Below are 26,100 nucleotides of genomic sequence, written 5' to 3'. Positions count from 1 at the left end.
TATTGTGACCCATGTGCTCCAATCACGTATCAGTCACGGCTAGAAATTACACGTTGAGATCTTTTGACCAAGAAACCAACCCTACCTAGGCAGCTAGTTCGTGAAGGGCGAACTCGTATGTCCCATATGTTATTATGCACGTTTCTAAGTTTCGTGGAGCCATTACGGTGATTTACCACCTCATCCACCTAGTTTCATTATCTGGGGATTATGTATGAAAATAGTTCAAAGTTCATAAACTAAAATTGTTAATTAAGAAAGAGTTCTTATCTTAGTTCTTTGGCTTAATACGGAAAAATCCTTCTAAACTTGGTTTAATTTATCAAAGAGTAACAAAAAGAACCCCATATATCTAAATCATGAGTAAACTTAGCCAGATTATAAAGGTTTTAATGTAGTAAGCCTGAATTCTTAGAGTTCTCAAGAGGATGATAAACACACACAAGAGACACCCATTATGTCCAAAAAATACCCATTATAATTTTTGGACAATGGCCATATGAATAAGACTTTTGGCTACGGCCGACTCCTTTGGCTTTTATTATCATTAAAAAAGAAGAAGATTTATTATTATACATACAATGGGAAAGTCCTCAACAAAGGTCAAAGTATAAGATAATCACATGAGAAAGGAAGAATGAGGTAAAGAAGGGTGGAGATGGGATGGGACAACTGTCAAAAAAGAAATGGAAAATTGGTTTTACTAATTTTAAAATTACATTTCGGGAAAATCACATGATACTAAAATTCAACCAAAAGGAGGACCAGTCTCACCTGCATCCTCAATAATGCTAGAATTATTACATTATAATGAGCATCAAGTGGACAGTCTGACCATATACCGTTCAGTTTGTAATTTTCTTGTTAAAATAAATGTATCCTTTAATCTAAGTTCAAAAATAAAACTCCATAGAAAAGTTATATCAACATTGGCATTGAAAATAAATTCCATCGTTGAATCAAATAAAAACCTCCCAACGCCCAAAGGAAAAACAGCACCACCTTCTCCTTTACACTTTCCTCTCTCACTCCCCCCACCCTCAACCAAAAGGAAGTTATTTTTTCTTCTCATATATTTTCAATCTGAATTTGTGCGGCCATAGAGAGTAATGATTCATATAGTGGACTCGATCTATTTGCTTGGAATTGAGACGTAACTATTATTGTTGTAAATATTCAAGCCAAATTATGTGTGTTTGATTCATCTGCAGCAAGTGATCGTCTATAGAAGGTCTGGACTAAGCAAATTAAAGCAGCTGATACTTCTGATACAAATTCTTGAAAGAAGAAGCACACAGGAGTTACTGTTCATGGTTTGTATTTAGAAAAACAACCACAAACTTCTCCCTCCCACCTGTATAAAGTATGGAAAAATAGGAACTCTTTATCATTATGATTTATGTGCTCATCGCGCGTTCTCCTTTTTAATTTCTTTATATGCTTTCAGTTTTAAAACCTTTTGTTTGGTTATACATGAATTTAGATGATCCAATAATCAGGCCTTAATTTATATCCTAAAGAGCCACTAATTAAGTAGAAGGAAAAATAAAACTTCTTACTTTCCTTGTCCTTATAGACAGAAAATCAAGAACAAAATGGACAGCTTCGAATTTTGTCAGCCTTAGCTTCTTTTCTTTTCAAGTGATTTATCCACAAGGTCTATATCAGCCTTCTTGAATCCTCTACTTTTTTTTCTTCTTTTTATTGATCATGTTCCAGCTAGGAACAAATAGTTTGGTTTTTCTTCTTTCCCCTTCTCCCTTCTTCTTTCTTTTGAAGAAATATTTCTTTACTTGTTATCTTGGACTAAGTAGGATGTTAAGGCCATTTTCCCAGGAATATTTCTTTTTATTTTCAGACTACTTGATGCAAGAGATATATGGTCTTCTAATAAAGATGTCGTTAGGGTCTTCCAAAATTTTCAGTATCCATTATTAAATCTATTAGTTTTAGAGAATTTCCAATAACGAAATTTTATTTTATGGAGTATTATATATGGTTATACTTCTCTCCGTACTTAATCAAACTTTTCTTTTTCCATTTTTCTTTGCGTTGTAAAGAAAAATGAAGTACACATTACACAGTAAAGTTTCATACTAGTAGAGGATATAAAACAGGAATAAATGTTGCAGGATTTTAAATCAAGAAAAATTCGGCAATTTTTGTTACCCCGTCTTGTACCTGCCAGCTTCAACAGTCTTTATTTGACTATTAACATTTCTTTAAGTCATATATCTACTTACATTTATGCTGGAGTAGGAAAATGATAAACCATGCACTAGGAATTACCATTAAATTCCAACAGACTTGTGCCGATTAAAATATTAGTTCCTCCCATCTGGCTTCTGCAAACTTCCCCACTAGCAGCTCAAACTGTCAGAAATGTTTTTTGGTACCATTAATGGCAGGAGAATACAATGTTAATACTGCAGGCAGTACAACAGACTGGTAACTGAGTACATGGTAAAACTGAATATGTGTTAGGGTTTATCCTGATTTTCTGATTAAAATTACTCTTTCATATTTGACAAATCATTTTCTGGGAAGAAAAGTATTTGCACTTTTATAAATTGGAGTATTTTTTCCTCATATATACAACATAACAATAACGTCCATAATCTAGTCTTTATGAAAATCTTGTTTAGGAGGAGCTAGAATTTATTATCTCAATAAGTAATTTTTAATACGTATTAGTCAATCAAATTATATTAAAATGAAATATGTCTTTTAGTATATTTTTTTTTGTATTTTGATTTATTGTCATTCAGCTTGTTAACTTGCGCATGATGCCTTGTTATTTCGATCCCAACAATATATATATATATATATATATATATATATATATGTTGATTCCAAAGTTGTAATATGTAGAACTACTGTGGCATCTTTTACATAAGTCACCATTAGAGGGTTAGGACAAGATCAAGAAAAAGCTTTACAAGGTAGCTACTGGTTCTATTTTTTTTACGCGTTTTGTGCCCTCAGACTAATGTCTTTGGACACACAAGTTGAGAGACTCACTGGTTCACGGGATTCTGCATGCAATTCAATTATCTATTTTACCATGAATAATCTCTTTAATTCTATTCTCTTCAAGTCTAATTTTATTGACTTATTTATTCATACACAATCCAGGCTTGTTTCTTGCACTGAAGACCTCTTTGCCTAACTTGTTCAGTAACTTGGACGTAGCCATGACTGAAAACTCAGTGAAACAAGCCAATGAAGAGATGATGAGAAATACTATGGAATACATTATGGAAACATCTTCAGATTCTTCCTCCCAAAGCAAAATGGTCTCATTCATTGATCTGAACGAAGACAACAAAGGGGAAAGTGAAGAAGAAGAAGAAGAAGCAGCCATTGAGGTTAGTGTGGAAAACAGTAGTGAGAAAACAACAGATGAAGGGAACTCAGAAAATTATAACAATAGCTGCGGTGATGGATCCGGACGTGTTGAAAAGAAAAACGTTAGGCATTATGTTCGATCAAAAATGCCAAGGCTACGTTGGACTCCTGAACTCCATCGCTCCTTTGTTCATGCCATTGAAACGCTGGGTGGTCAAGAAAGTAAGTCTCTACCTATTGCTTGAAGATGCAGTTCTATTCACATTTACTCAACATGTATTTTATTGAGTTTAACGTCTACATACTAATACTAACAATGTAAAAATATTTTTACGCTATATTTTACACTATACAATAATTACATGCAATAATAACTGAATAATGAGATTTATAATCTTGAATATAAATGATTAATACATAATTAAATAAAAAAATGAGTGTTCTCTTTAACTACTTAAGTTTTTTGCACAACAAGATCACATAATTCATTAATAAAAAAGTCATCTTCTACAACATATTAAAATACAATAATATAAAAATTATTTATAGTACTAGTGTATGTAAGTTACATCCTTATTTTCTGAAAGGCTTTTAAGAGTCAAGACATTATTGAATTAGATGCCTTCCTTTATTAACTAGCTATATAATTAATCCCGATATTGTCGCAAGTATGTTTAAAAATTTAACCAATGTGTATCTTCCCCCCTAGAGATGTCAAGCTTTATGTACATTGTTATAAGAAAAGTTATTGTTGCCACTTTTTTGTTTCTTAGTTTATGTATATTGTAATAAAAAAAGTTATTGTTGCCACATGTGTTATTTATGTAAAATAAGATTCTCGCCCTAGTTTCTGGAAATATTTGTTTACTGCTTAAGGTCAACTCTGGGTTGGCAGGAGCCACACCAAAGTTGGTGCTCCAGTTGATGAACGTGAGAGGTCTAAGTATTGCCCATGTAAAAAGTCATTTGCAGGTATTGTGAGTTGAAATACTTATATTCATCAAGTATGTTTGTTAATTTTTTGTTCTTAAAAATGAGTTAACTCGTTACTTATTTGATCCAGATGTATCGAAGCAAGAAACTTGATGAATCTGGACAAGGTACGTACTTATATCATCAAATTTGAAACTTCTTTCCTTCCAACCAAGTATACATGTTAAGATCATTTATCCTCCTTAAGTTACCAGTTAATTGTCCTTATCTACAATTGACATGTAACTTTAGGCGGACAAAATGCTCTTAACCCATTTTCCTCATGTGCAATATATACTAACTATGATTAATCTTGATGGTGCTTCATTTTGGTATAGTGTTAGGTCGTAATAGAGCAATGCAAGGAAGAAGCTATTTCTACAGAAATGTAGGGCAAAGATATAACCCTCTACAAGATTTCAAGATGAAGAATGGTGCCATTGTGTTAGCTAGGAACTTTAACTATGATCATGACCATGTTAAAGGCCATTTTCGAAATTCCTTTTCGAGACCCCCATATGATCAGACCAAGGACATCTTTTCCAGGTACAATTTCAACTAGTCAATGATAATCTTCTACTTGACTTGCTTAACTATTCTTAATAATTTTTTATTTAACATATATATAAACTGACAGTATAAATAAATTTTTACAAGTAATTGTCTGCATTGCTAGTTTACTAATTCCACTTTTTATTGAATATTACGTATAATTATCTTTTAATAAGGACCAGATATATTAATAAAAAAACCCAATATTATCATTATATAAAAGTTAAACTCAATGATTTAATGTACAGGTACTTGCAGTGGTCTTCCAATCAGGGGGGCTTACTTAATAACACCACTCGAGAAAAGCTATCCACACCAAGACAATTTCAAAAAAATGGAGGCCATGAAATTGGCTCCATCAGGTCAAGCCAATTTCGTGAAGAGAAAAGGTGGCCTCCGAGTGTATTCATCGCCAATCAGTGGGAGGAGAAAAATTCTGATTTTTCCAATATTTGTTCAGCTAAAAACTCCCAATATATTCTACAACAAAATGTAGCGCAACCATATTCCAAATGGAATTGCAAATACAATAACCTTGAGCAAAATTTTGAGACACCAAGCAGGCTTGAGGTAAATATATACAAGCACATATAAATACCTCCTCTACCCACTGTTGCTTTTACTTTTCAACTTCATCTTTACGTCTCTATTTTACATTTCCTGCATGCGTCTTTGTTCTTTGGATATGAATTGATTGTAGTCCTATATATGTGGATTATCCCACTGCAGCTGGTGATGGTGCAATTGAACTCCTTATATGATCTTGTGCAATTCTCGAGAACTTATTTTACTAGGAGCTTTAACAAGCGACCAAACTTAGATCCGTTTTACATTAATTGAAAATTAAATATGTTAAGACGGTAACTCTCGATGAGTTATAATACCCATATATATATTATAACTGGGATTTCATCTTTCTTTTTTTCCTTGTTGTTGCACTACTTCATTATATTGGTAATTTTACTTTGCAGATGAAAGAAGACAAGAGTTTCACGGGAAAAGGTTGGCTACCTGATTTGCAACTAAGATTAAGCAGAAGCACAGAAAGCGAGAATGAGAAGAATACTCATCATAGCAAGAGGATGGATCATCAGTCAGAAATGAACACAATGCTTTCTCTTTCTCTGCCTACTTATTCATTAAGTGAAACCTAAGAGAAAGTAGAGTTCTAAAACATACAAAAGTTTTATATTAGCTTGTTACTTTATTATGTTCAGACATAGAAGAGCGGCCTATACGTAGGGGGGTGAGTACTTGAGATCTGACCATGCAATTAGCATATCAGGAAATTATTGCATTGGAGTGAGATCTCCTAAGTACTTGCCTTATAGGCCGTAAACATACACTTTGAGTTGCCACTTATCCCTCTGATTGTTATTTTTCTTTGTTTAACAATACCAGTTTTTAGTTTTGACTCTGAGTGTCCTGCAACTATATTTAGTATAGACGGGTACAACTAAGTAAAGATTATTGAGGAAGTACATAAATACCCAATTTTGGGATACTGTTTACGCTGTAGCCGAAGATATTTTTTTTTTTTGCAAATTTACCCACTTTGGAACACACTTCAGAATTTGCATCTGAAGTTACAAATTTAGAGTTCAGAATTAGATCTGAAGTTTTAATTATTTCATCGGAAGTTCTTATCACTTCAAATTGCAATTTTAGAATCAAATATGAAGTTTTTATCACTTCAAAAATGCAACTTCTTCAAAAGCTATCTCTCTTCGCGCTCAGCGCACGATGGAGTGCATGTGCTAACGTACGCTCGCTAGCAATGGGGAGGGATAGGCCGAAGAGAAATGCAACCACGACCCAGCTGGTTGATTACTCAGGAATGAGCAGCACCACTCAAAGTCCAGGAACGCAGAGTACTACGATCAAAGAAGCAGGGAAAACACCAATGGAACAGTGGCCGCCATTGTCAACCACAAAGGAAGTATGAAAACTCCTCATAAGGTAATTAGTAGTGAAAAATTAGTTTCTGGAGCTCCGACGAAACATGCAAACACTAGCCCTAGTAAAATTGAGACAATTGAAAGGAATTCGATAGCGATTACCAGAGAATTGGGTGTAACTGGGGATACCGGGGCGGCGACTAAACCTCAAGGGAATTTGCCAACTGCTGATGTCGAGACAGGTCAAAAACAATGGGCAAATCTATTCATGGGAAACCGACTTGCAACAAAGGGAATGTATCTAATCTTTATTGCTCCAACTCTAAAAAATGGTGATGTAATTGTTGAACTCTGTAAGGAAGAAGTCGAGGAGGAAACATAAGAAGTGGAAACAAGCTCTAATTTTATATGTTGTCGGAGGAACTCCAACTATATGAGCCATTGAACGATTCATTGCTTCAGCTTGGAACTTCGCAATAAAGCCTAAAGTGTATTTTCACAATGATGGATACTTTGTGGTAAGATTCAACTCCAATGATGACAGAGATGAAGTGATGTACTCAGGACCTCACATGTTGAACAATAAACCTATTATTATGAAAGTGTGGTTTGCTGATTTTAATTTTAACAAAGAAGTTTTACAGACCATTCCAATGTGGGTCAAGTACCCTAATCTTCCTCTAAAATATTGGGGAAATAAATCACTGAGCAGGATTAGTAGTGGCTTGGGAATTCCTCTATATGTTGATGCTTGCACTACTCAACTAGATCGGATTTCCTATGCTAGAGTGTTGGTTGAGATGGATGTTATGAAAAAACTACCTAGATCCATTAAGGTGAATGATCCTAATGGAAGGATGTTGGCCCAAGTGAAGTTTGTTTTGATGATTGATAATGGAACTCAAGCATGAACCAGGTCCATACACAGTGTATAAAGACACGGGCAGATTTAAGCACAAGGCATGCATGTGAAGGAGATAAGCTTGAGTAGTTATATCTGATATCTACTGAACGAAAATATTGCATAAGTGATAAGGAGAAGAACTCCTTACTCGAGAGAACTCTATCCTAGATAAGGGATAATTGCTTCTAGATAAAGCTGAAAGGTACAACTTGAAATACCTACTACAATGAAACTAGAATAAAAGACAGACACTTGGAACTGGTTCTTCTATCTGGTTCATGTAGCTTCAGGTTCGCACACTTGAATCACACAAGAGTTGTTTGCAAAATACCTTGCTAGTTTGCTCTCAACTCATGTTTAACATCTGCTTTTGTACGTCCCTGTAAAATAGGAACATCCTACAATATATAGAGTTAGTAGAATAAAAAATAACTAGAGTTCCGATGCTATACTCTTCCTTGGTGGAAGGGTTCTAGTTATCTTCAACTTCTAACTACTAGGTACTCTAAGTGTTGTATTCAAGTTAGATTTAACTTGATGTTATAGCAACAATTAGAGGTTGGTTGCCACAACGGGATTAAAGATAATCTTTAGGTTTACAAAGAGTTTTGTAAATGTTATTTTGGCTCAGTGATTTAGTGAAGTGTTGGGAAAAATCCTACTGGATAATAGGTCGTGTTTTTTTTACCTTTTGAGTCGGGTATTTTCTACGTAAAAATACTTGTGTTATTTACTTTTTGCATTTACTATTTTTGCAACAGTAGTATAAGAAACACATAGAAGAACCAGGTCCTTCTATAATCAGTACATGCCAAAATTGGACACCACACAAATCACCTCTCCTCTTGTGTGGTATTGAAGTATAAAATATCGTATCAGAACGGGTTATCCTTGAAGAGGCTAATACCTTAGGAGAAGATCAAAATGAGTGCACTACCTGGAAACTGGGAAGGGTAATCCACTGCTAGGCCACCACTCTTTAATGGCCAGTACTACCCTTGGTGGAAAAACAGGATGGAAGATCACATTATAGGAGAGGACTATGAGCTGTGGGATATTGTCACTGATGGTCTACTGGCTACCTTGAAGAAAAATGCTGAAGGAGTAAATGTTCCAAAGACAAGAACGGACTGCACTGCTGAGGACTTGAAGAAGTGGGAGAAGAATACTAAAGCCAAGAAATGGCTTATTTGTGGACTTGGTCCAGATGAGTACAACAGAATCCAAAGTTATACCACTTCTAAGCAAACATGGGACACACTGCAAGTGGCTCACGAAGGAACACTGCAGGTGAAGAGATCCAGAGGAACTCTATTGTACTCTTAGTATGAGAACTTTGCTATGAAGGAAGGAGAAACCATTCAAAAAATGTACACAAGGTTCACTACACTGACAAATGAGCTAAAATCTCTTGGAAGGATTATTCATGAAGAAGATAGAGTCGAGAAGATACTGACTAGGGTTTTGCCTATCACTTGGGAGAGCAAAATCACTGCCATCCAGGAATCAAAGATTATTGCCACTCTCCCACTAGATGAATTAATTGGAAATCTCACTGCTTATGAACTTAGGAGATAAACCATGAAGATGGATGTGCCTAAGAAGGAAATGAGCTTGGCACTCAAAATCACTGAAGATTCTGATCTGGAAGATGATGAAATGGCTATGATCACCAAGGACTTCAAGAAGTACCTGAGGAGAAGAAAAGGTTCTTCAAGAAGTGGAAGCTATAGCAAGTCAAAAGTTCCTAATAAGTAAACTAATGATGGCTGTTACAAGTGTGAAAAGACTGATCACCACATCAAGAACTGTCCTTTTGTGTGAAATTGAATGGAAGAAGGAAAGAGCTGAACGAAGGAACAGGAAGAAGGAACATGTTCAACCCAAGAAAAGAAACAACAAAGGTTTAACCAAGGCTATGGTCGTTGCTTAGATAGAAAGCTCAGATGATGAGGGTGAGGATGAACAAGCACTTATGGCCATTGGAGAATCTGATGAAGAAACTGAGGTAAGTGTAATTCATCTCAAAGACAAAATTAAATTATTGTCTAAAGAAAGGTTATTTGAGTTACTACTAGAACTAATTGACGAATTTGAAATGTAAACAACGAAAAGGAACAAATGTTTAAAGAATGTGTGATTTTGAAGGCTAAGTGCAAAAACCTAGAACTTAGGGTTAGTAAAACTGTAAGTGAATACTGTGTTGAAGAACCAGGTTCATGCACTTTACTCAACTGTCCTAGAGCTTAGATCTGAAAATCTAAAAGTAAAATTAGGAACAAGTAAAAAGATAGTTGATCACACACAACTCACTTTGGAAGAAAATATAGGAAAAATAAAAGGTGAGTTGTACAAAAGAGATGGGCAGGTAAAAATCCTAAATGAGGATCTAAGCAAGGTCAAGCATGAGCTAGATAGAACTTGTAAATGGAACAGGTCCTCTGATGCACTTTCATGGCTACAAGAACACCATAGTAGCAACAGAAGAGGACTTGGCTTTGGGAACCTGGCACCTAAGTGGGATCCCAAAAGCAAGTACCTCACACTTTCTAAGAACAAGATTTGCACACACTGTGGTAAAACAGGTCATTATAAAAGTAAATGCACTGCAAAAGATAAGGCAAGTCAAAAGAACAAAGAAGTTGGGCTAAAAAGAATTTGATTCATATTTTTGCTTATAGAAAGGGACCCAAACTAGTTTGGATTCTTAAGACTAACCCCCGATTTCCTTTTGCAGGTCCAAGTGAAGGGGAGCAGCCAAATATAGTACATGGATAGTGGCTGTTCAAAGCATATGATAGGAAGCAAGAACCAGTTCCTTTCACTTGAGGACCTTAAAAGAGGTAATGTCTCTTTTGAAAATGGGAAGAAATGTGAGATCACTAGGATTGGAAAAGTAGGTAAGACTATTCTCACTCTATTGAGAATGTCTACTTGATAGATGGACTGAAGTATGGTCTAATGCATGTATCACAATTGTGTGATAGAGGTAATATGGTAGCATTCACCTTTACAAAATGCTTTGTGATTAATCTTACCACTCACAAGATAGTTTTGCAGGGAAAAAGAATGAACAACCTATATGTTGTGGATATGTCCATACTTTCAGATAATGAACTCACTTGCTTAAGTATGTTGGATAATGATCCCCTCCTTTGGCACAAAGGACTTGGACATGCCAGTCTAAGTCAACTCAACAAACTAGTCTCCAAGGGCTTAGTGATAGGGCTGCCTAACATTAAGTTTAAGGAAGATAAAGTTTGTGAGGCTTGTGCAAGGGGGAAGCAGGTAAGATCATCTTTTATAAACAAGAAAATGGTAAGCACCACCAGGACGATGGAACTGGTCCATATGGATCTTTGTGGACCAATGAGAATATTGAGCAGAGGTGGTAAGAGATATGTTATGGTGCTTGTTGATGATTATTCTAGGTTTACTTTGACACTATTTCTAACATCTAAAGATGAAGCATTTGACATGTTCACTTCTTTTGTTAGAAAAGCTCAGAAACAACTAGGTAATCAACTTGCATCAATTAGGTCTAATCATGGTACTAAATTTGAGAATGTTAAATTTGCTGCATTTTGTGATAAGCATGACATAAATCATAATTTTTCTGCTCTTAGGACTCCACAACAAAATGGAGTAGTTGAAAGAAAAAATAGAACATTGGAAGAAATGGCTAGGAATATGCTTCTTTCTAGTAAACTCCCCTATAGTTTCTGGGCAGAAGCTGTAAACACTGCATGCTACATCATAAATAGGTGCATGACTATACCTCTTATTGAGAAGACTCCATATGAGTTACTTAAAGGGAGAAAGTCAAATATATCCCATCTTAGGGCATTTGGATGCAAGTGCTTTGTGCACAATAATGGTAAAGAATCCCTAGGTAAGTTTGATCCCATAAATAATGAGGGAGTATTCTTCACATAGTAAAGCTTATAAGATATATAACAAAAGAACTGTGTATGTAGAAGAAAATGTACATGTGGTTTTTGATGAAACTAACATTCTTTAAAAGAGGAAGAAACATGATGATGGAGCAATTGGGCTAGTAAGAAACTCAAATGAAACCACAGCCCAAACTAAAGTTGCACCGGAAGAAGGAACAAGTGATGGAATAGGTCCTTCCACCCAGGGCAACTTGACAGAAGGAACTGAACAAAGAGGAATTAATCATAAAACCTCGAGGGAACATGTCCATGAATTTATTCCTTAGCAACAAAACATTGTCAGAACATCTAAGGGAAACCAGCTGGTTGTGAAACCTTACAAGTATAAAAGTTCTCATCCTATTGAGAACATAATTACCGATCCAACCTCTGGAATCAAAACCAGATCTTCTTTGAAGAATCTTTGTACTTTTGATACTTTTTTATCTCTTATTGAACCTAAGAATGTTGTTGAGGCTTTGCAGGATGCAGATTGGGTGAATGTAATACAATATGAACTCAAACAATTTGAGAGAAGTCAAGTTTAGCATATGGTACCAAGACCCAAGGACAGATCAGTAATTGGTACAAAATGGGTCTTCAGAAATAAACTTGACGAAGATGGAACAATTACAGGGAACAAGGTAAGATTGGTGGTTCAAGGATATAGTCAAGATAATGGCATAGACTATGATGAGACCTTTACTCTAATTGCAAGATTAGAGGCAATTAGACTCTTTATAGCCTTTGCTGCATATATGGAATTTATTCTCCATCAGATGGATGTCAAGAGTGCCTTCCTTAATGGCTATCTAAAGGAAGAAGTGTTTGTCAAGCAACCTCCGACTTTGAAAGCAAGGAATATCCTGATCATGTGTACAAGCTTTGACAAGGCACTTTATGGGCTCAAGCAGGCTCCAAGAGCATGGTATGAAATAAACCTTATCTACTGCTGAAGTAGTATGTTGTTGCTGCCTCATGTTGTGCTAAATTATTGTGGATCAAACATCAATTAATGGACTTTGGAATTGATGTAGGTTGTATCCCCATATTTGTGATAACACCAGTGCAATTAGTATGACCAAGAACCTGGTTCATCACAAAAGAACTAAGCACATAGATATTAGGCATCACTTTTGAGGGACAACTATGAAAAGGGTTTGATCTCTGTAGAATTTTGTGCTATTGACAAGAAAATAGCTAAAATCTTCACAAAAGCTCTAAGTAGAGATTACTTTGAAAGGAACATATTAGAATTAGGGATGATTAAGATCACCTAAAAGGAACGAGTTCTAACTCAAAAAATTAGTTAGAAAATCTATGAATTTTTGTACATAATTAGATTAGATTTTGCTAAGTCTCATACTTTCATCAGTATACTCTTGTACCATGTGCTAAAATATCTCATTAATCTCTAATGATATTATCTTTATTTTCTTGAAAAATTTAGACTTACACAAGAGATTTCTCAGTGAAGAACCTAGTTCATCAAGATTACATGGTACGTACTCTCCACTCTGTATATTTTGAAATAATTATATTTGGATTATGATCAAAAGGAGAGTCTCATTTAATCCTAACCTCCTTGAGCTTATCCGTTACGAAATAAATCAATTTTATCCAAATAGAGTCCCAAAACGCAATACGTGCCTAGATTCTAGGGAGAGTCTTCAATGTCTTTTCAAACTGACTCCCAGCTTGATTAGACTTTTGAGCTTCTGAAAAAGCTGTCGTTACCCAATTAAACTCTTCCTCTTTATATTGATTAGGCCTTAGTTGTTTCTTCACTTCTAAATTTTCAGCCTCCAAACAATTCTCTCTATCTTCTCTCATTTTCTAAACACACACATACTCATCTTCTCTCACCCTTTAACCATCAATGGCTAACGTATCTAAAAATCCCTCATCACCACCCAAAGAATCCACACCCACTCCTTCAACCACACTTATCTCTAAGAAAGGAAGATTCAAGATACTTGCTCGCAAAGTAGTCGCTGGAGGAGAACAAACCAAGAAAATCAATGAGAAACTGAAGGCAAGTCAGGCAGATGAACCTCAAAAATACGAAGATTCTTTCAAGTCTGCAACTGAGGGGGAAGAAATTGTTTCTTCTTAAATAGATCATGTAACATTTGGCCCTAAAATTACATCTGAAGTAATCTCTGAGGTTGCTGTCAATCTGAAAAATAGATTTGTTCTGGTAAGAACTGTGGCTGGGATAGAGACCACTGAGTCTGAAAAAATTGGTGGTAAAAATAAAAAGAGAAAATAAAAGGAGAGTGAGGGTGCTCAAGTCGATGTGAGGGGAATGGGACAAGGAGTGGTTGAATCTTCACATACTCCTATTGGTTTGACTGAAGGAACTGGAGCTATGGTAGCATGGAATGAGGAATCTACTGGAGAAGAAGAAAATGTGAGAGAAAAGAGGGAAAGTGGGTATAGAAAAGTTGCTGAGGGGTTAGTTAGATTGGGGAAGAATGTTCAAGAACTAGTTCCATCAGGACAGGGACTCCTCGAAGATCTACTGAAATGTGTGTCTGACAACTATAATCCAAAAAGGAAGAAGAGTTCAGGAGTTAAAGTCCCTGATCCTTCCCAGCCTTGAAACCTTCCTAGCCTAGTTAGACAAACTAGTGACCCCGATGGGATTTCTTTTTGTTCTTTTGGCTCATGATCCAGTATCTTTATTTTTCTTTATGCTTTGTCGATGACTGGTATCAATGACAATAAACTACTTTTATGCTCTAACTATTTGTTGATTCTTCTTAGATAGCTAATATCATTAGATTGATATATGATGCTTGACTCCATGTTTGCATTTGAAGTAGCCCCAGTGGCCATGAGTAATATCTATTAAAATCTGGTTATCTAACATAATTATGCAACTTTTCGATGATGTCGAAAGGGGGAAGATAGGTTGTGCTTTTTACTTTTGACTGTGATATTTATAACCTAATGAAACTGGTCCTTGATAATTTGTGACTTTAAAAATAAAAAGTGTTCTAACTTTGTGTTGATGTTGAGCTGAGTTGAAACAGGGTCTTATGCTTATGAAAAACACATAATTTATCATCATAAAAAAAGGGGGAATTTGTAGGCTCAAGTGAATTTTATTTTGGTGATTGACTAAGGAACTCAAGCATGAACGAGGTCCATACACAGTGTACAAAGACACGGGCAGATTCAAGCACAAAGCATGCACGTGAAGGAGATAAGCTTAAGTGGTTATATTTGATATCTCCTGAACAAAAAGGTTGCATAAGTGATAAGGAGAAGGACTCCTTACTCGTGAGAACTCTATCCTAGATAAGGGAGGAGTTAGAAGTTGTAGATAACTAGAACTCTTCCACCAAGGAAGAGTATATCATTGGAACTCTAGTTATTTCCTATTCTACCAACTCTAAATATTGCAGGATGTTCTTATTTTATAGGGATGCACAAACGCTAAAGTTAAACGTGAGTTGAGAGTAAAATAGCAAGGCATTTTGCAAACAACTCTTGTGTGATTCAAGTGCGCGAACCTGAAGCTACATGCATCAAATAGAAGAACCAATTCTAAGTGTCTGTCTTTTATTCTAGTTTCATTGTAGTAGGTCTTTCAAGTTGTACCTTTCAGCTTTATCTAGAAGCAATTGTACTAGGAACTCTGAGTGTTGTATTCAAGTTAGAGTTAACTTGAAGTTATCGTAACAGCCAGAGGCTGGTTGCCACAACAGGATTAGAGGTAATCTTTAGGTTTACAAAATGTTTTGTAAAGGCTATTTTTGCTTAGTGATTTAGTGAAGTGTTGGAAAAAATCCTACTGAGTAATAGGTCGTGATTTTTTTACCTTTTGAGCCGGGTATTTTCCCCATAAAAATACTTGTATTCTTTACTTTACGTATTTACTATTTCTGCAACAGTAGTATAAGGAATACATAGAAGAACCAGGTCCTTCAATAATCAGGGCACGCAAAAATTGGACACCAAACAAATTATCCCCCTCCTTCTTGTGTGGTATTGAACTATAAAACATCAGAGGGAGTTCATGCAGGAGATTGTGTATGATTGGGTTCTTGAATTCTACCACAAATGTATGCAAGTAGGCCACAAATGCAGAGCATATGACCAACTAGGACGTAAAACTAAGCCTAAGAATTAGAAGCATAAGAAGGAATGACAACCTAAACTTGTGCTTAAAGTGCAGGAAGCACTATAGTTGTTAAAGGGGAACAAAAGATGGCACCTCCTAGTGCTAGAGAAAATGCTAGTACTAATGCATAAAATTTTAGTACTAGTGCAGGATTAACTAAAGGAGATGAGGACCAAGCATGGCAGACACTTATAGGAAAATCAGCAATTAGAAGTAAAGAGAGTACAATCAATGTGATCAATGGCTTTAAACTTATCACAGAGTCTAGACTACAGTTAACAGCGCCAAGACAAGTAGAGGACGGAACTAGTAGACATAGAGGTAATACAAGGTAGGATGGGCCTGCACAATCCCTCTTTATATATGTATGAAGCTGGTCACTAGGAATATAAGGGGACTAAACAAAATCCCTAGACAAAAAGAGGTCAGGTTGTTCATTAGAAGTAATAAATTTCATATGATTGCACTATTAGAGCAAAAAATAAAAGAGCAGAAGGTCATATAAATAATCAGGAAAACCACTCTTGGATGGGCATGGCTAGCTAACTATGAATATAGTAGTAGAGGTAGAATCTTGCTACTGTAGGATACAAATGAGGTAGACTATATGGAGTTGGGAAGATCATCTCAGTTCATACATGCTTCAGTACACATTAAGAGACTGAGTATGAGATTTACATTTACAACTGTTTATGGGTTGCACACTTTGGATGAGAGAAGAAGTCTATGGAGTGACCTGACAAGCCTACAGTCCATATAACAAGGTCCATGGTTGATAATGGGCGACTATAATGTGATTAGATCAAGAGAGGACAAACCAATTGGTAACCATGTACAAGAAATAGAGATTAGAGACTTTAATGCTTTCATTGAGGACACTGGCCTGACAGAAATGAAGACTAGTGGGAGAAGCTTTACATAGACTAATGGGCACACCTATAGCAAGATTGATAGAGCTTTGGTTAATGCTGACTGGATACTGACTATGCCAAACCTAGAAGTATGGGTCATAGATCCATCATACTCTAATCATTCCTCACTGAGCATAACACTGGAAGAGGCTGAAGAGCAAACACCTAAACCATTCAAATTTCTAAACCACTAAGAAGATCATAAAGACTTTATGACATTAGTAAGTGAAGCTTAGGAGAGGTTAACTGAGCTGAATACTATGAAGGATACATGATAGAAATTGAAAAGAGTAAAGCAAGCTATGAAAACTCTAATAATACTGAGTATAATGCAGTTGGCAATCGAATAAAACAGTGCAGACAACAACTATGTGGTATGCAGGAACAAATTAGGGCCCTTGGTCAATCAAAGACTATGGTTGCAGTAGAGAAAGATATGAAGACACAATTGGAGAAATGGCTAGGGGTAGAGAAAAGTATTATGAAGAAGAAATGAAGAGTACAATGGCTGAATCTGGGAGCTACTAATACAGCATACTTCTTTACAAGTATGAAGACCAGATATAAACAAAACAAGGAATTGAAGAGGAAGTGATAGGGTTCTATCAGCAGTTATTAAGATCCTCAGCTGCAGAATCGTCTGCTATTAACCCAATAGTAATGAGGGATGGACCATTGGTGAATAGAGAGCAATAATTACACCTGGTTACAGAGGTATCTAAAGAGGAAATTTACTATGCTCAGACAAGCATTAGTGACAATAAAGCTCCCGGTTGTGATGGATTCAATGCATTATTTTTTAAAAGTGCTTGGCCTGTGATAGGTGATACAGTTACAAATATTGTGATGGAATTCTTTTCAAGTTCAACCATGTACCACCCTATAAACTGTACAACAGTTACTTTTGTGCCTCAGGTGAGCAACCCCTCCGAAATCACTGAATATATGCCAATATCATATTGCACATTACTATACAAGATTATATCTAAAGTGCTAACAAATAGACTACAAGGAATGATGGATGGTCTTGTGGATAGGAATTAGTCAACTTTTGTACTGGTAGGCTGATAAATGATAAAATAATTTTCTGCCATGAACTAGTAAAAGGGTATGGCAGGAAAGGTGTATCCCCTAGATGCATGATGAAAGTAGACATGAAGAAGGCTTATGACTCTGTTGAATGGGGATACCTAGAGCAGGTGTTGACAAATTTGCAGCTCCCAGGGAAGTTTATGAAATAGACTATGAGGTGTGTGACAACAGTCTCATATTCCATCATTATTAATGGGCAGCCTACAACACCATTTCAGGCAAAGAAAGGCTTGAGACAGGGAGGCCCCCTGTCTCCTTATCTATTTGTGCTGGCTATGGAATACTTGACTAGGCTTCTGAAAACACTCAGGAGGGATCCTAATTTCAATTACTATCGTAAATGTACCAAAATGAACATAGTCCAGCTAAGCTTTGCTGATGATCTACTACTCTTCTGTAGAGGTGATACCATATATGTGCAATTGTTGTATAAGTGTTTTCAGGATTTCTCAAAGGCTTCAGAATTAGTTGTTAATACTGACAAAAGTTCTATTTTCTTTGGTGGAGTAGATGCTGACATGAAACAAAATATACTGCAATTCCTAGGCTTTTCAAAAAGGACATTACCAGTTAGATATTTGGGAGTGCCACTAAGTACCAAACGACTATCATTAGTTCAATGTCAGCCTCTTATTAAGAAGATGCTAGGGAGAATCCTGTCTTGGACTTCAAGGTTTCTATCATATGCAGGGAGAATACAACTCATTAAAAGTGTTCTCTTTTCTATTCAAGTATTCTGGTCCCAGATTTTTCTGCTGTCAAAAAAGCTGATCTAACTTATTGAAAGTGTGTGTCGAAGATTCATATGGACTGGAGGGGTGGATGTATCAAAGAAAGCACTTCTGGCTTGGAACAAACTGTTCCAACCTAAAGCAGCATATGGTTTGAATTTACTTGATGTAGAGACATGGAATAGGGCAGCTATTTACAAACTCCTATGGAACTTATGCAAGAAAAAGGACAAGATGTAGGTCCAATGAAACAACACCAAAGCAAGCCTCTTGGATTGTGAAAAAGATACTGAAAGCTAAGAACTATTTTGAGGAAGTTAGATATGCATAACAAGATGTAGTGGGAATGAAAAAGTTCTCCATCAAGGCCATGTATATGCAGCTTAGAGGAGATTTTGCTAAAGTGTCATGGAGGAAACTGGTTTGCAATAATGTTGGGTTGCCTAAGTGGATTTTCACATTATATCTGACTGCTCATAGACGACTATTAACTAAGGAAAGATTGAGGGGAAGTGGCTGTTTGGAAGATACAACTTGCTCACTCTGTAATAAAGAAGAAGAATCCATTAATCATCTCTTCTTTAGTTGTTCTTATTCATCACGAGTGTGGACAATAATGTTACAGTGACAATGGATACATAGATAGGTGATGCCATGGGCAAGTGAGATAGCATGGGCTGAAAGACACTACAAGGGAAGGAACACAAAAGCTGAAGTATACAAGTTCACACTTGCAGGCTGCTTATACTATATTTGGCAAGAAAGGAATGACAGAATCTTTCAAGCAAAGTAACGATCAACAGCAGTATTTAGTAGACTAATAACACAAGATGTGCATGGTCGATGAGCTTCTAAGCTAAGATTACATAGAAGATTAATGGATCTTAACAACTATCCTATAGTTCAATTAGATGTTTAAATAGTAGTATAGCAATTAGTAATGGGGAAGGCAAGATGAGTAGCTGAATTTGAGACTTCTGTCCAGATCAGGCTTGAGTAGAACAATATGTAAATATTACTGGTAAATAAAATTCTTTAATTACCAAAACAAAAGTGCAACTTCAGAATCGTAGATCTAAAGTTCTTATCACTTCAAAGTGCAACATCAAAATTAGATTGAAGTTTAGCTCTTCTTCTTCCTCTCATGTTTTGCACTTTAAACCAGCCATAAACCTCCACAAGCCACCCAAAGCAGCCACCACGACAACAATTTTTAAACCTCCATTAGCACCGCTAGTTTCCTCCACTAAAAGATTCATGAAACAGCAATGAGAACCACCCAAAAGCTACCCAAGGACTACCCGTTTATCTCCAAAACCAGCTGAAACGGCTAAGTTAACACAATCACTGCTTCCACCATGTAAAAGTTATGACGCAGTCGTGCAAAGAAAAAGAAGAAACAATAATGATGGATTGAATTCTTAAGTTCTTTTAGAACTGGGTACCATTTATACTTTAAAAAAAGTAGGTGCAAGTTAATGGGTGACCCGTGAAATTTTTTACTATTTGTATTTAATCTTAGTGGGATATTCTCTCAACTTCTTCGGCAATAAGGCAAACTGTTGCTCTTTGTTCTGGACTCCTCGGGAACAAATCATTTCAATTTCTTTAGCACGCAGCAAGTTAGTAAGAAATAAATAGTATTTTATTTATTATGAATGCCTATATTTTAGAGTTTGTTACTTTTCTGTGCATTACTCTTTTTATTTTTTTATTGTTTTATAATAGATTAAATTTTTATAAATATAATAAGTGGTAATTTCTTTTTGACGTAAAAAAATTAGTAGTGTCAAAAATGAGGATATACGAATTACTTTCTATTAAGTCTAATAATTTTGAGTTTCTTGGCTTGCTATTTTAAAAAAGAAGTAATAGACCATCCTGTAGCAGGCTGACAAGCAAGAAATAGTGTTATTGGGCTGGACGGAATACCAGAGAAGTGATAGTAAAAGACAAACAGCACGGGTGGATCATAATATAAAGGGAAAAGGGCAAAATATACCCCTCTACTTTAATATTGTCAACATTTAACCCCGTTATACTATCAGGCCAAATTTACCCCTACCATCATACTATCGGGCCAAATTTACCCCTACAATCAGCAAACTTTTAAAAGTACTCATTGATCTGTTAAGTAATCCAAAATCTCCCAAATTCTTTTTATTTAAATCACTTGTTGTTCTTCTTGGTCCACTATTTTTGAAATAATTGGCATTTACCTACTTTCTGAATTAGAGAAAAACAATAATAGAAAAAAATATTAAATAATACAACCGAATAAACAAAGTATAGTAAATTGAAAATTTTAAATTATGTAGCTTTTCTAAATTCTAAAAGTATTTACAACATCCCAATTTTAACGAATTCGTTGCACCAAATGTACGGAGACTTTGCAAGTATTAGTGATTGAAGTTGAAATTCCTCATAGACTTTACATTATCTAATTCAACTTTGCTTTAATTAAATGCCTACACATTTTGCTCTCTTAAGTTAGTCGATCGAACTCTATACTAATCAGGCAATGACAAAATATATTTGAATATACATGTACATACATGGTGATCAGTTGCATATAATACACAATAAATAGACCCACTAAATTCTACGGTGTGTATATAATTGAAAAATAAATAAAATTTTAAACCAATTTTATTTATTACAAAAAGAGAAATTGGTGCATTGGTAATAAAAAAAATTATGAATATTTTGTATAATCTAGTAACTTTAACATTCACATCAATATTAATTTTTTAAATTAAAATAGTGGACCAAGAAGAACAACAAGTGATTTAAATAAACGAAATTTGGCAGATTTTGGATTTCTTAACAGATCAAGGGTACTTTTAAAAGTTTGCTGATTGTAGGGGTAAATTTGGCCCGATAATATAACGGATGTTAAATGTAGACAATATATGATAGTAGAGGGATATATTTGGCCCTTTTCCCTAATATAAATCCCATGAAAAGATTGTGTAGATCTTAGTTGAGAAAATTCAAGTCATGAAAAAAATATGAATAAAGCCATTAACAAAATGTTTCAAGTTTCTTGTCTTCCTAAAGTACTAGTTCTTCTTTTAATTGAACTAGCTTTCTTTCTTTTCTCTTTCTTACTTTCAATCTAAGGTATTGGAAAATCGTGAAGTTGGTTATGTGTTTTTTGAGATAATAATTTATGTTCAAAATCTTTCACTAATTCTTTAGGATGGCTTACAATATTTGAGTTTCTTGAAATGTAAGGAAAAGATGAAAGGAAATGGAATGGCCTACAATATTTGAGTTGGCTGTGGCTTTTACTCTTGAATGAGAGATTTGAACCAGGGGGAGAGGAGGAATTTAGCTATTCACGGCAGGTGCAATCACACTCGTTGCTTTCAACATGGATCATATAGATAGATGAAAAAATATAAGAAAATGAATATATTGGAGTAATAAATTTCATTGACTTAGACTGTAAATCTTGAATTCGTTTACAGGACCTTGAGTGAGAATAAGGATAAAGCTATCCTTCCACCATATAACCTTGTAACTCCATGACTCGAGCCTGTTACACGTAAAAGACCAGGAGATTTTTCTTGTCAAAATGCAGATGTAAATCTGGTAATTCTCCATATTAAAATTGGTGAGCTAGCTCATTTTATGAACCAGAAGATGAAGTGAAAAGGAGGGAAAATGGAATCAAATACTATTACCAGACAAGCTAAAGACTTATACTTCAAGACCACAGTACAATATCTCATAAAGAATCAAATGTGTCATTCATTCATATCTCAAGGCAAGGGCTGGTTTTCAGGAATACAAACCATAATAAGAAAACTCAGCTATTCTCATGCCCACTACTATAGTCATTCAAAAGTTACAACAATCCCCACCATCAAAACCAAGTATTTCTTTTGAAGTGGAAGAGAAAAAACTTTTCCCACTGTATATCTAGACTAAAATGGTGACAAGGGAACTCCAGAAGGAATGAAATAAAGTTTCAAGATAGTATTGAAGCTATAGCGATAGAAACAAGATGTTTCATATCGATAAATGATCCATCTTCAAGCTTTGCTCTGCTGACAAGAACCAAGAGTATATAGTTCCTGTTCAAACAAAATGGAGCAGAAGTAAATAATTCCACTTTCTCAAACATCAAAATTAGCAACAGAAAACTTCAAAAAATAAGGAGAGGTTACCTCGGAGTAACGGACATGATCCTTATGCAAGTTAGAAGTTTTCACAATAGTCTCCCACTTGGTACCATCGGTGTGGGACTTCTTGTTCTGCTTCTTGGAGCTCAAACTTGAGAATGGGGTTCTCAAAGGAATGGAAGGCAATGTGCGCCAAAGCCAAGATTCAGAGGGAGATTTAGGCAAGGGTGGTGGTATAGGAGATTCCAAGGAGGTAAGGTTAGAATCTTTTGGGTCATTTGCATTTTTGTTATCTTCATTTTCTGTACCTAAATTTCCATAGGGATGCACTTTTGAAGACTCTAAGGCTCCAGATAGTGTATCAAGATTTTGCTTTAGTTTCAAAGACTCCTGATCAGCAGGGCCTTTGAGAGTTGATATGGAAACGGGAGAAGCTTCCACCAAATCAAGGGACTCCTTTTCAGCAATCTGTTTGCTCTCTTTCTCTGAAACATTCCAGTTCTTGGCACCTTGAGTACGAGCCGTGGCATCCATATTTTCTAGTACTATACTGCTTTTAACCAGTGTCTTCATATTCTTACTAGAGGAGTTCACTAATCCCTTGGGTTTTGAAGAAGCAGAATTACGGGCTGAAATTTGCACATTATCTACAGAATCTATGTACAATGTTTTCTCAACTACTTCACTTGGTGAATCAGAAAACCTTCCTGTGCCAATCTGCTGTGGTACTTTGTCCTTGACAGTGTAGCAACCTTTCCGGAATGAATCAAAGCGACTAGCCCAAAGACTCTCCATTTCCTTTGGCACACCAAGAAACCTTGTACCTTCATTGAATGGAGATGGGGGTGCTACATTTCGATAGGGAGATATAGCCCCACTTCTTGAACGTCTTCCAGGAGAGATTCCAACTAGCTTACATGAATCACTAGGGTTAGGTAGTTGGCCGGAAAAACTTCTATTATCAGCTTTGTAAAGCTCGCGAGACAGTACTCCAGAGTGAAATCTTTGCTTATTTATAGTATCACAAGAATTCTGCAAAGAACATTATTGTTAGAAACAAGCATAAATCTTATTAATCTTAGGACAGAAAAAAAATAACTGCGGAAAACTATAATGATTACCTTCTCAAGAGGACCACTATAAGCTTTTCTAGCTAATCTTTTGACTTCATGAGCATAAGATGTGGGACTCTGGGGCGTCTTTGGTTTCAATCCTGAAACTCTCTTTACTGCTTGAGATGAGGGTGTGGGAACGTGTGTTTTCACTTTCAGTCCTGGCAGTGGATTTAATAGGCATAAAGAATTCTTCACACAAATCCGAGGGAAAAATTTCCACCCTTTACTTGGCCTTTTGTGCTGATTCTCAGACACATCATCTTCAATTTCACTTCCTACATCGTCTGGATAGCCGCTATAATATGAGACAGGTTTAGACTCCATCCGCTTAACTGTTGGCTTTCGTTCCACGGGTACTGGCTTCGGTTGTTCAGTACTGACTGGAACTTGCTTTTTTTGAACATACTGAGGCGTCTCCAAAACAACAGCTTTTGCTGCAGGTAAGAATCGGCTCATCATAAAGTCTCTAGTTTGGGAGTCAATGGAAAAGGTTCCAGATGGTTTTGAATCCGAACTTTGATGTCCGCTCAGACCACTGACACTGCAGTCCAAGGATAAGGATTCGGTAGGTGACAAGGTTTCAGGAGCATCAGAATAAGCATCATCCTCACTTTCTCTGTCTCCTCTTGTATATATACTTTCCACTAGGCTATCCAGTAAAGCTGCATGATCAATCCAAGGAAGTCCTTCAGCTGGAGACTTGTAAATGTTTTGAGTACGAGGCCTTTCACCCGAATAGAACCGAATAGTCTCTGGCAATCTTCCGGGGGGCAGCCTAGGACTACTTGAGCACTCCACTCGAAGGTTAGCTCGGGCATCATTGTTACCTTTTCGTCTACCAGGGATTTGTTCCCACATAAATGGAACAGCTACTGGTTTAGTCACTTCACTCAATTCCCAATCTGATTTTTTGACAGGAAGTGATTGTTGTCGATTCGGTGGCGCCCTTTCTATAATCTTTTTATTTGCTCTCTCATGAGGGGATAAAGATGATGAAATTTTCCTCACTGATAAAAGTGGTGCATTGAAATCCAGCTGCTTTTTCTCCATTTCCCTGGGCTACTAACAAATTTTCTATTCCTTTCCCTCCCAAACAAATTAGCAATCAACAATGGGGAATTACGCCTTCCAAAATCTTCAATCAATCACTATAAAAGAAGAAATCAAGAAATCAAAATACAGTTTCAAGAAAGGAAAAAAAAACAGATAAGCAACATATCTCTGGACAGAATTAAGTCATAAATGAGGAAGGAAAGTACATCGAATGTTTCAGATTCATAATTGCACTAAAAGAATTAAGTGAAACTACAAAAATATATCTATTCACGGAATTAAAGCAAAATGGGGAATGAAAATACTCCTAAGGGAGCTTCTGTCTTTAACAAACAGAAAAGAAAAGAAAAATTCTCCATTGCCAACCAAAAAATTAAAGGAAAAAAGAACTCAGCAAGAATAGAATAACATGATATTTCCTCTTGGACAATTATGCAAGTAAACTGAGAAGATGGGCAGCTAATTAACAACTAAATCAAAAGAAGTGAGAGAAAAAGAGAGATCTTAAACCAAGAACAATTGTAACTCTTATTTCCTGCTAATTCCTAAATTAATAGCCAAACAAAAATAAGATCTTGTTCACATACTAAGTAGCCAAAACAGAATTCCATAACCAAAATTCTTATATTTTCTTTAGCCAGTATGCACATCAAACTAAAAAGAATGGCTCAACTACCATTACTATACATTTCAAAGAACCAAGAGAACAAACAAGTGAAGAACTTGATAAAATGCATAAAATACAAAGATAAATAATCAAGAAAAACCACACCATACCAATTCGAAGAACTTCTTTTGTAATCACCAATACAGGCGGAAAAAACATCAAAACTTCACCAAAAACATTTCAAGAAAAAGAGGACCCAAAAAGAGAATGTAGAAGTTCATACCTTGAAGGGGTTTAAGTGGAGTGAAATGTGGGCTTGAATGATGGCGCGAGTTGAGGAGTGGAAAAGGGGAACAAATTGGAGAGAGAAAATGCAACAGTGGTCAGTCTTTGCTTGTGCTTTTTTGCTTTTTTAGTGATGACTGGCAACACTGTAGAGTAGAGTAGAGTGGGGGTGAAAGACCCCGTGCTGTGGGGGGGGGTTGAAAGTGAAGGAGTATTGATCAATGGTTCACATAAAACGTGGAAAGGGGGGAGGATCAAACTGACAGTTATAATAAAGCTAACGCTAACGGCCTTAAATTCTTCGGCTGCTCTATTTATCACTTCTTCAGCTCAATATCAGTAACTACTTTTGGTTTCGTTTTAATTGCGTACAACCGTATTTTATTTCACACACAAAATCAATTTTTGTCTTTTACCCATTAATTGTTTGATCTA

The 26,100-nt window shown here is 35.9% G+C and overlaps 3 protein-coding genes across 5 annotated transcripts; 2 read left to right on the top strand and 1 right to left on the bottom strand.

Moving 5' to 3' along the window:
• Positions 1 to 994: 994 nt before the first annotated feature.
• LOC104106691 (uncharacterized) lies at positions 995 to 6,286 on the top strand. Of its 2 annotated transcripts, none has more exons than XM_009615292.4 (7): positions 995 to 1,313; positions 3,136 to 3,570; positions 4,244 to 4,320; positions 4,412 to 4,448; positions 4,659 to 4,866; positions 5,121 to 5,442; positions 5,844 to 6,286. In XM_009615292.4, exons 2-7 carry the CDS (start codon positions 3,195 to 3,197, stop codon positions 6,024 to 6,026), a joined length of 1,203 nt encoding a protein of 400 aa, XP_009613587.1. In that variant the 5' UTR covers positions 995 to 1,313; positions 3,136 to 3,194; the 3' UTR covers positions 6,027 to 6,286. The 2 variants fall into 2 exon arrangements, with proteins under 2 accessions (XP_009613587.1, XP_033514670.1); XM_033658779.2 differs by having other exon boundaries at positions 1,173 to 1,313; positions 3,179 to 3,570; positions 5,844 to 6,232.
• A 2,402-nt stretch (positions 6,287 to 8,688) lies between these two features.
• Positions 8,689 to 9,252, top strand: LOC138904986 (uncharacterized). The gene is made up of 2 exons (XM_070193480.1): positions 8,689 to 8,964; positions 9,022 to 9,252. Exons 1-2 carry the CDS (start codon positions 8,689 to 8,691, stop codon positions 9,250 to 9,252), a joined length of 507 nt encoding a protein of 168 aa, XP_070049581.1.
• A 12,954-nt stretch (positions 9,253 to 22,206) lies between these two features.
• Positions 22,207 to 25,869, bottom strand: LOC104106690 (uncharacterized). Of its 2 annotated transcripts, none has more exons than XM_009615290.4 (4): positions 25,664 to 25,869; positions 23,727 to 24,868; positions 22,651 to 23,637; positions 22,207 to 22,557 (listed from the first exon to the last, which is right to left on the bottom strand). In XM_009615290.4, exons 2-4 carry the CDS (start codon positions 24,768 to 24,770, stop codon positions 22,516 to 22,518), a joined length of 2,073 nt encoding a protein of 690 aa, XP_009613585.1. In that variant the 5' UTR covers positions 24,771 to 24,868; positions 25,664 to 25,869; the 3' UTR covers positions 22,207 to 22,515. The 2 variants fall into 2 exon arrangements, with proteins under 2 accessions (XP_009613585.1, XP_009613586.1); XM_009615291.4 differs by having other exon boundaries at positions 25,551 to 25,670.
• Between the last annotated feature and the right edge of the window lie 231 nt (positions 25,870 to 26,100).

This window comes from Nicotiana tomentosiformis, chromosome 2 (assembly GCF_000390325.3).
Source record: "Nicotiana tomentosiformis chromosome 2, ASM39032v3, whole genome shotgun sequence".
Classification (NCBI taxonomy): Eukaryota; Viridiplantae; Streptophyta; class Magnoliopsida; order Solanales; family Solanaceae; genus Nicotiana; species Nicotiana tomentosiformis.
The sequence above is the reverse complement of the archived record's forward strand: the minus strand, read 5'-3'. Positions and strand labels throughout refer to the sequence as shown.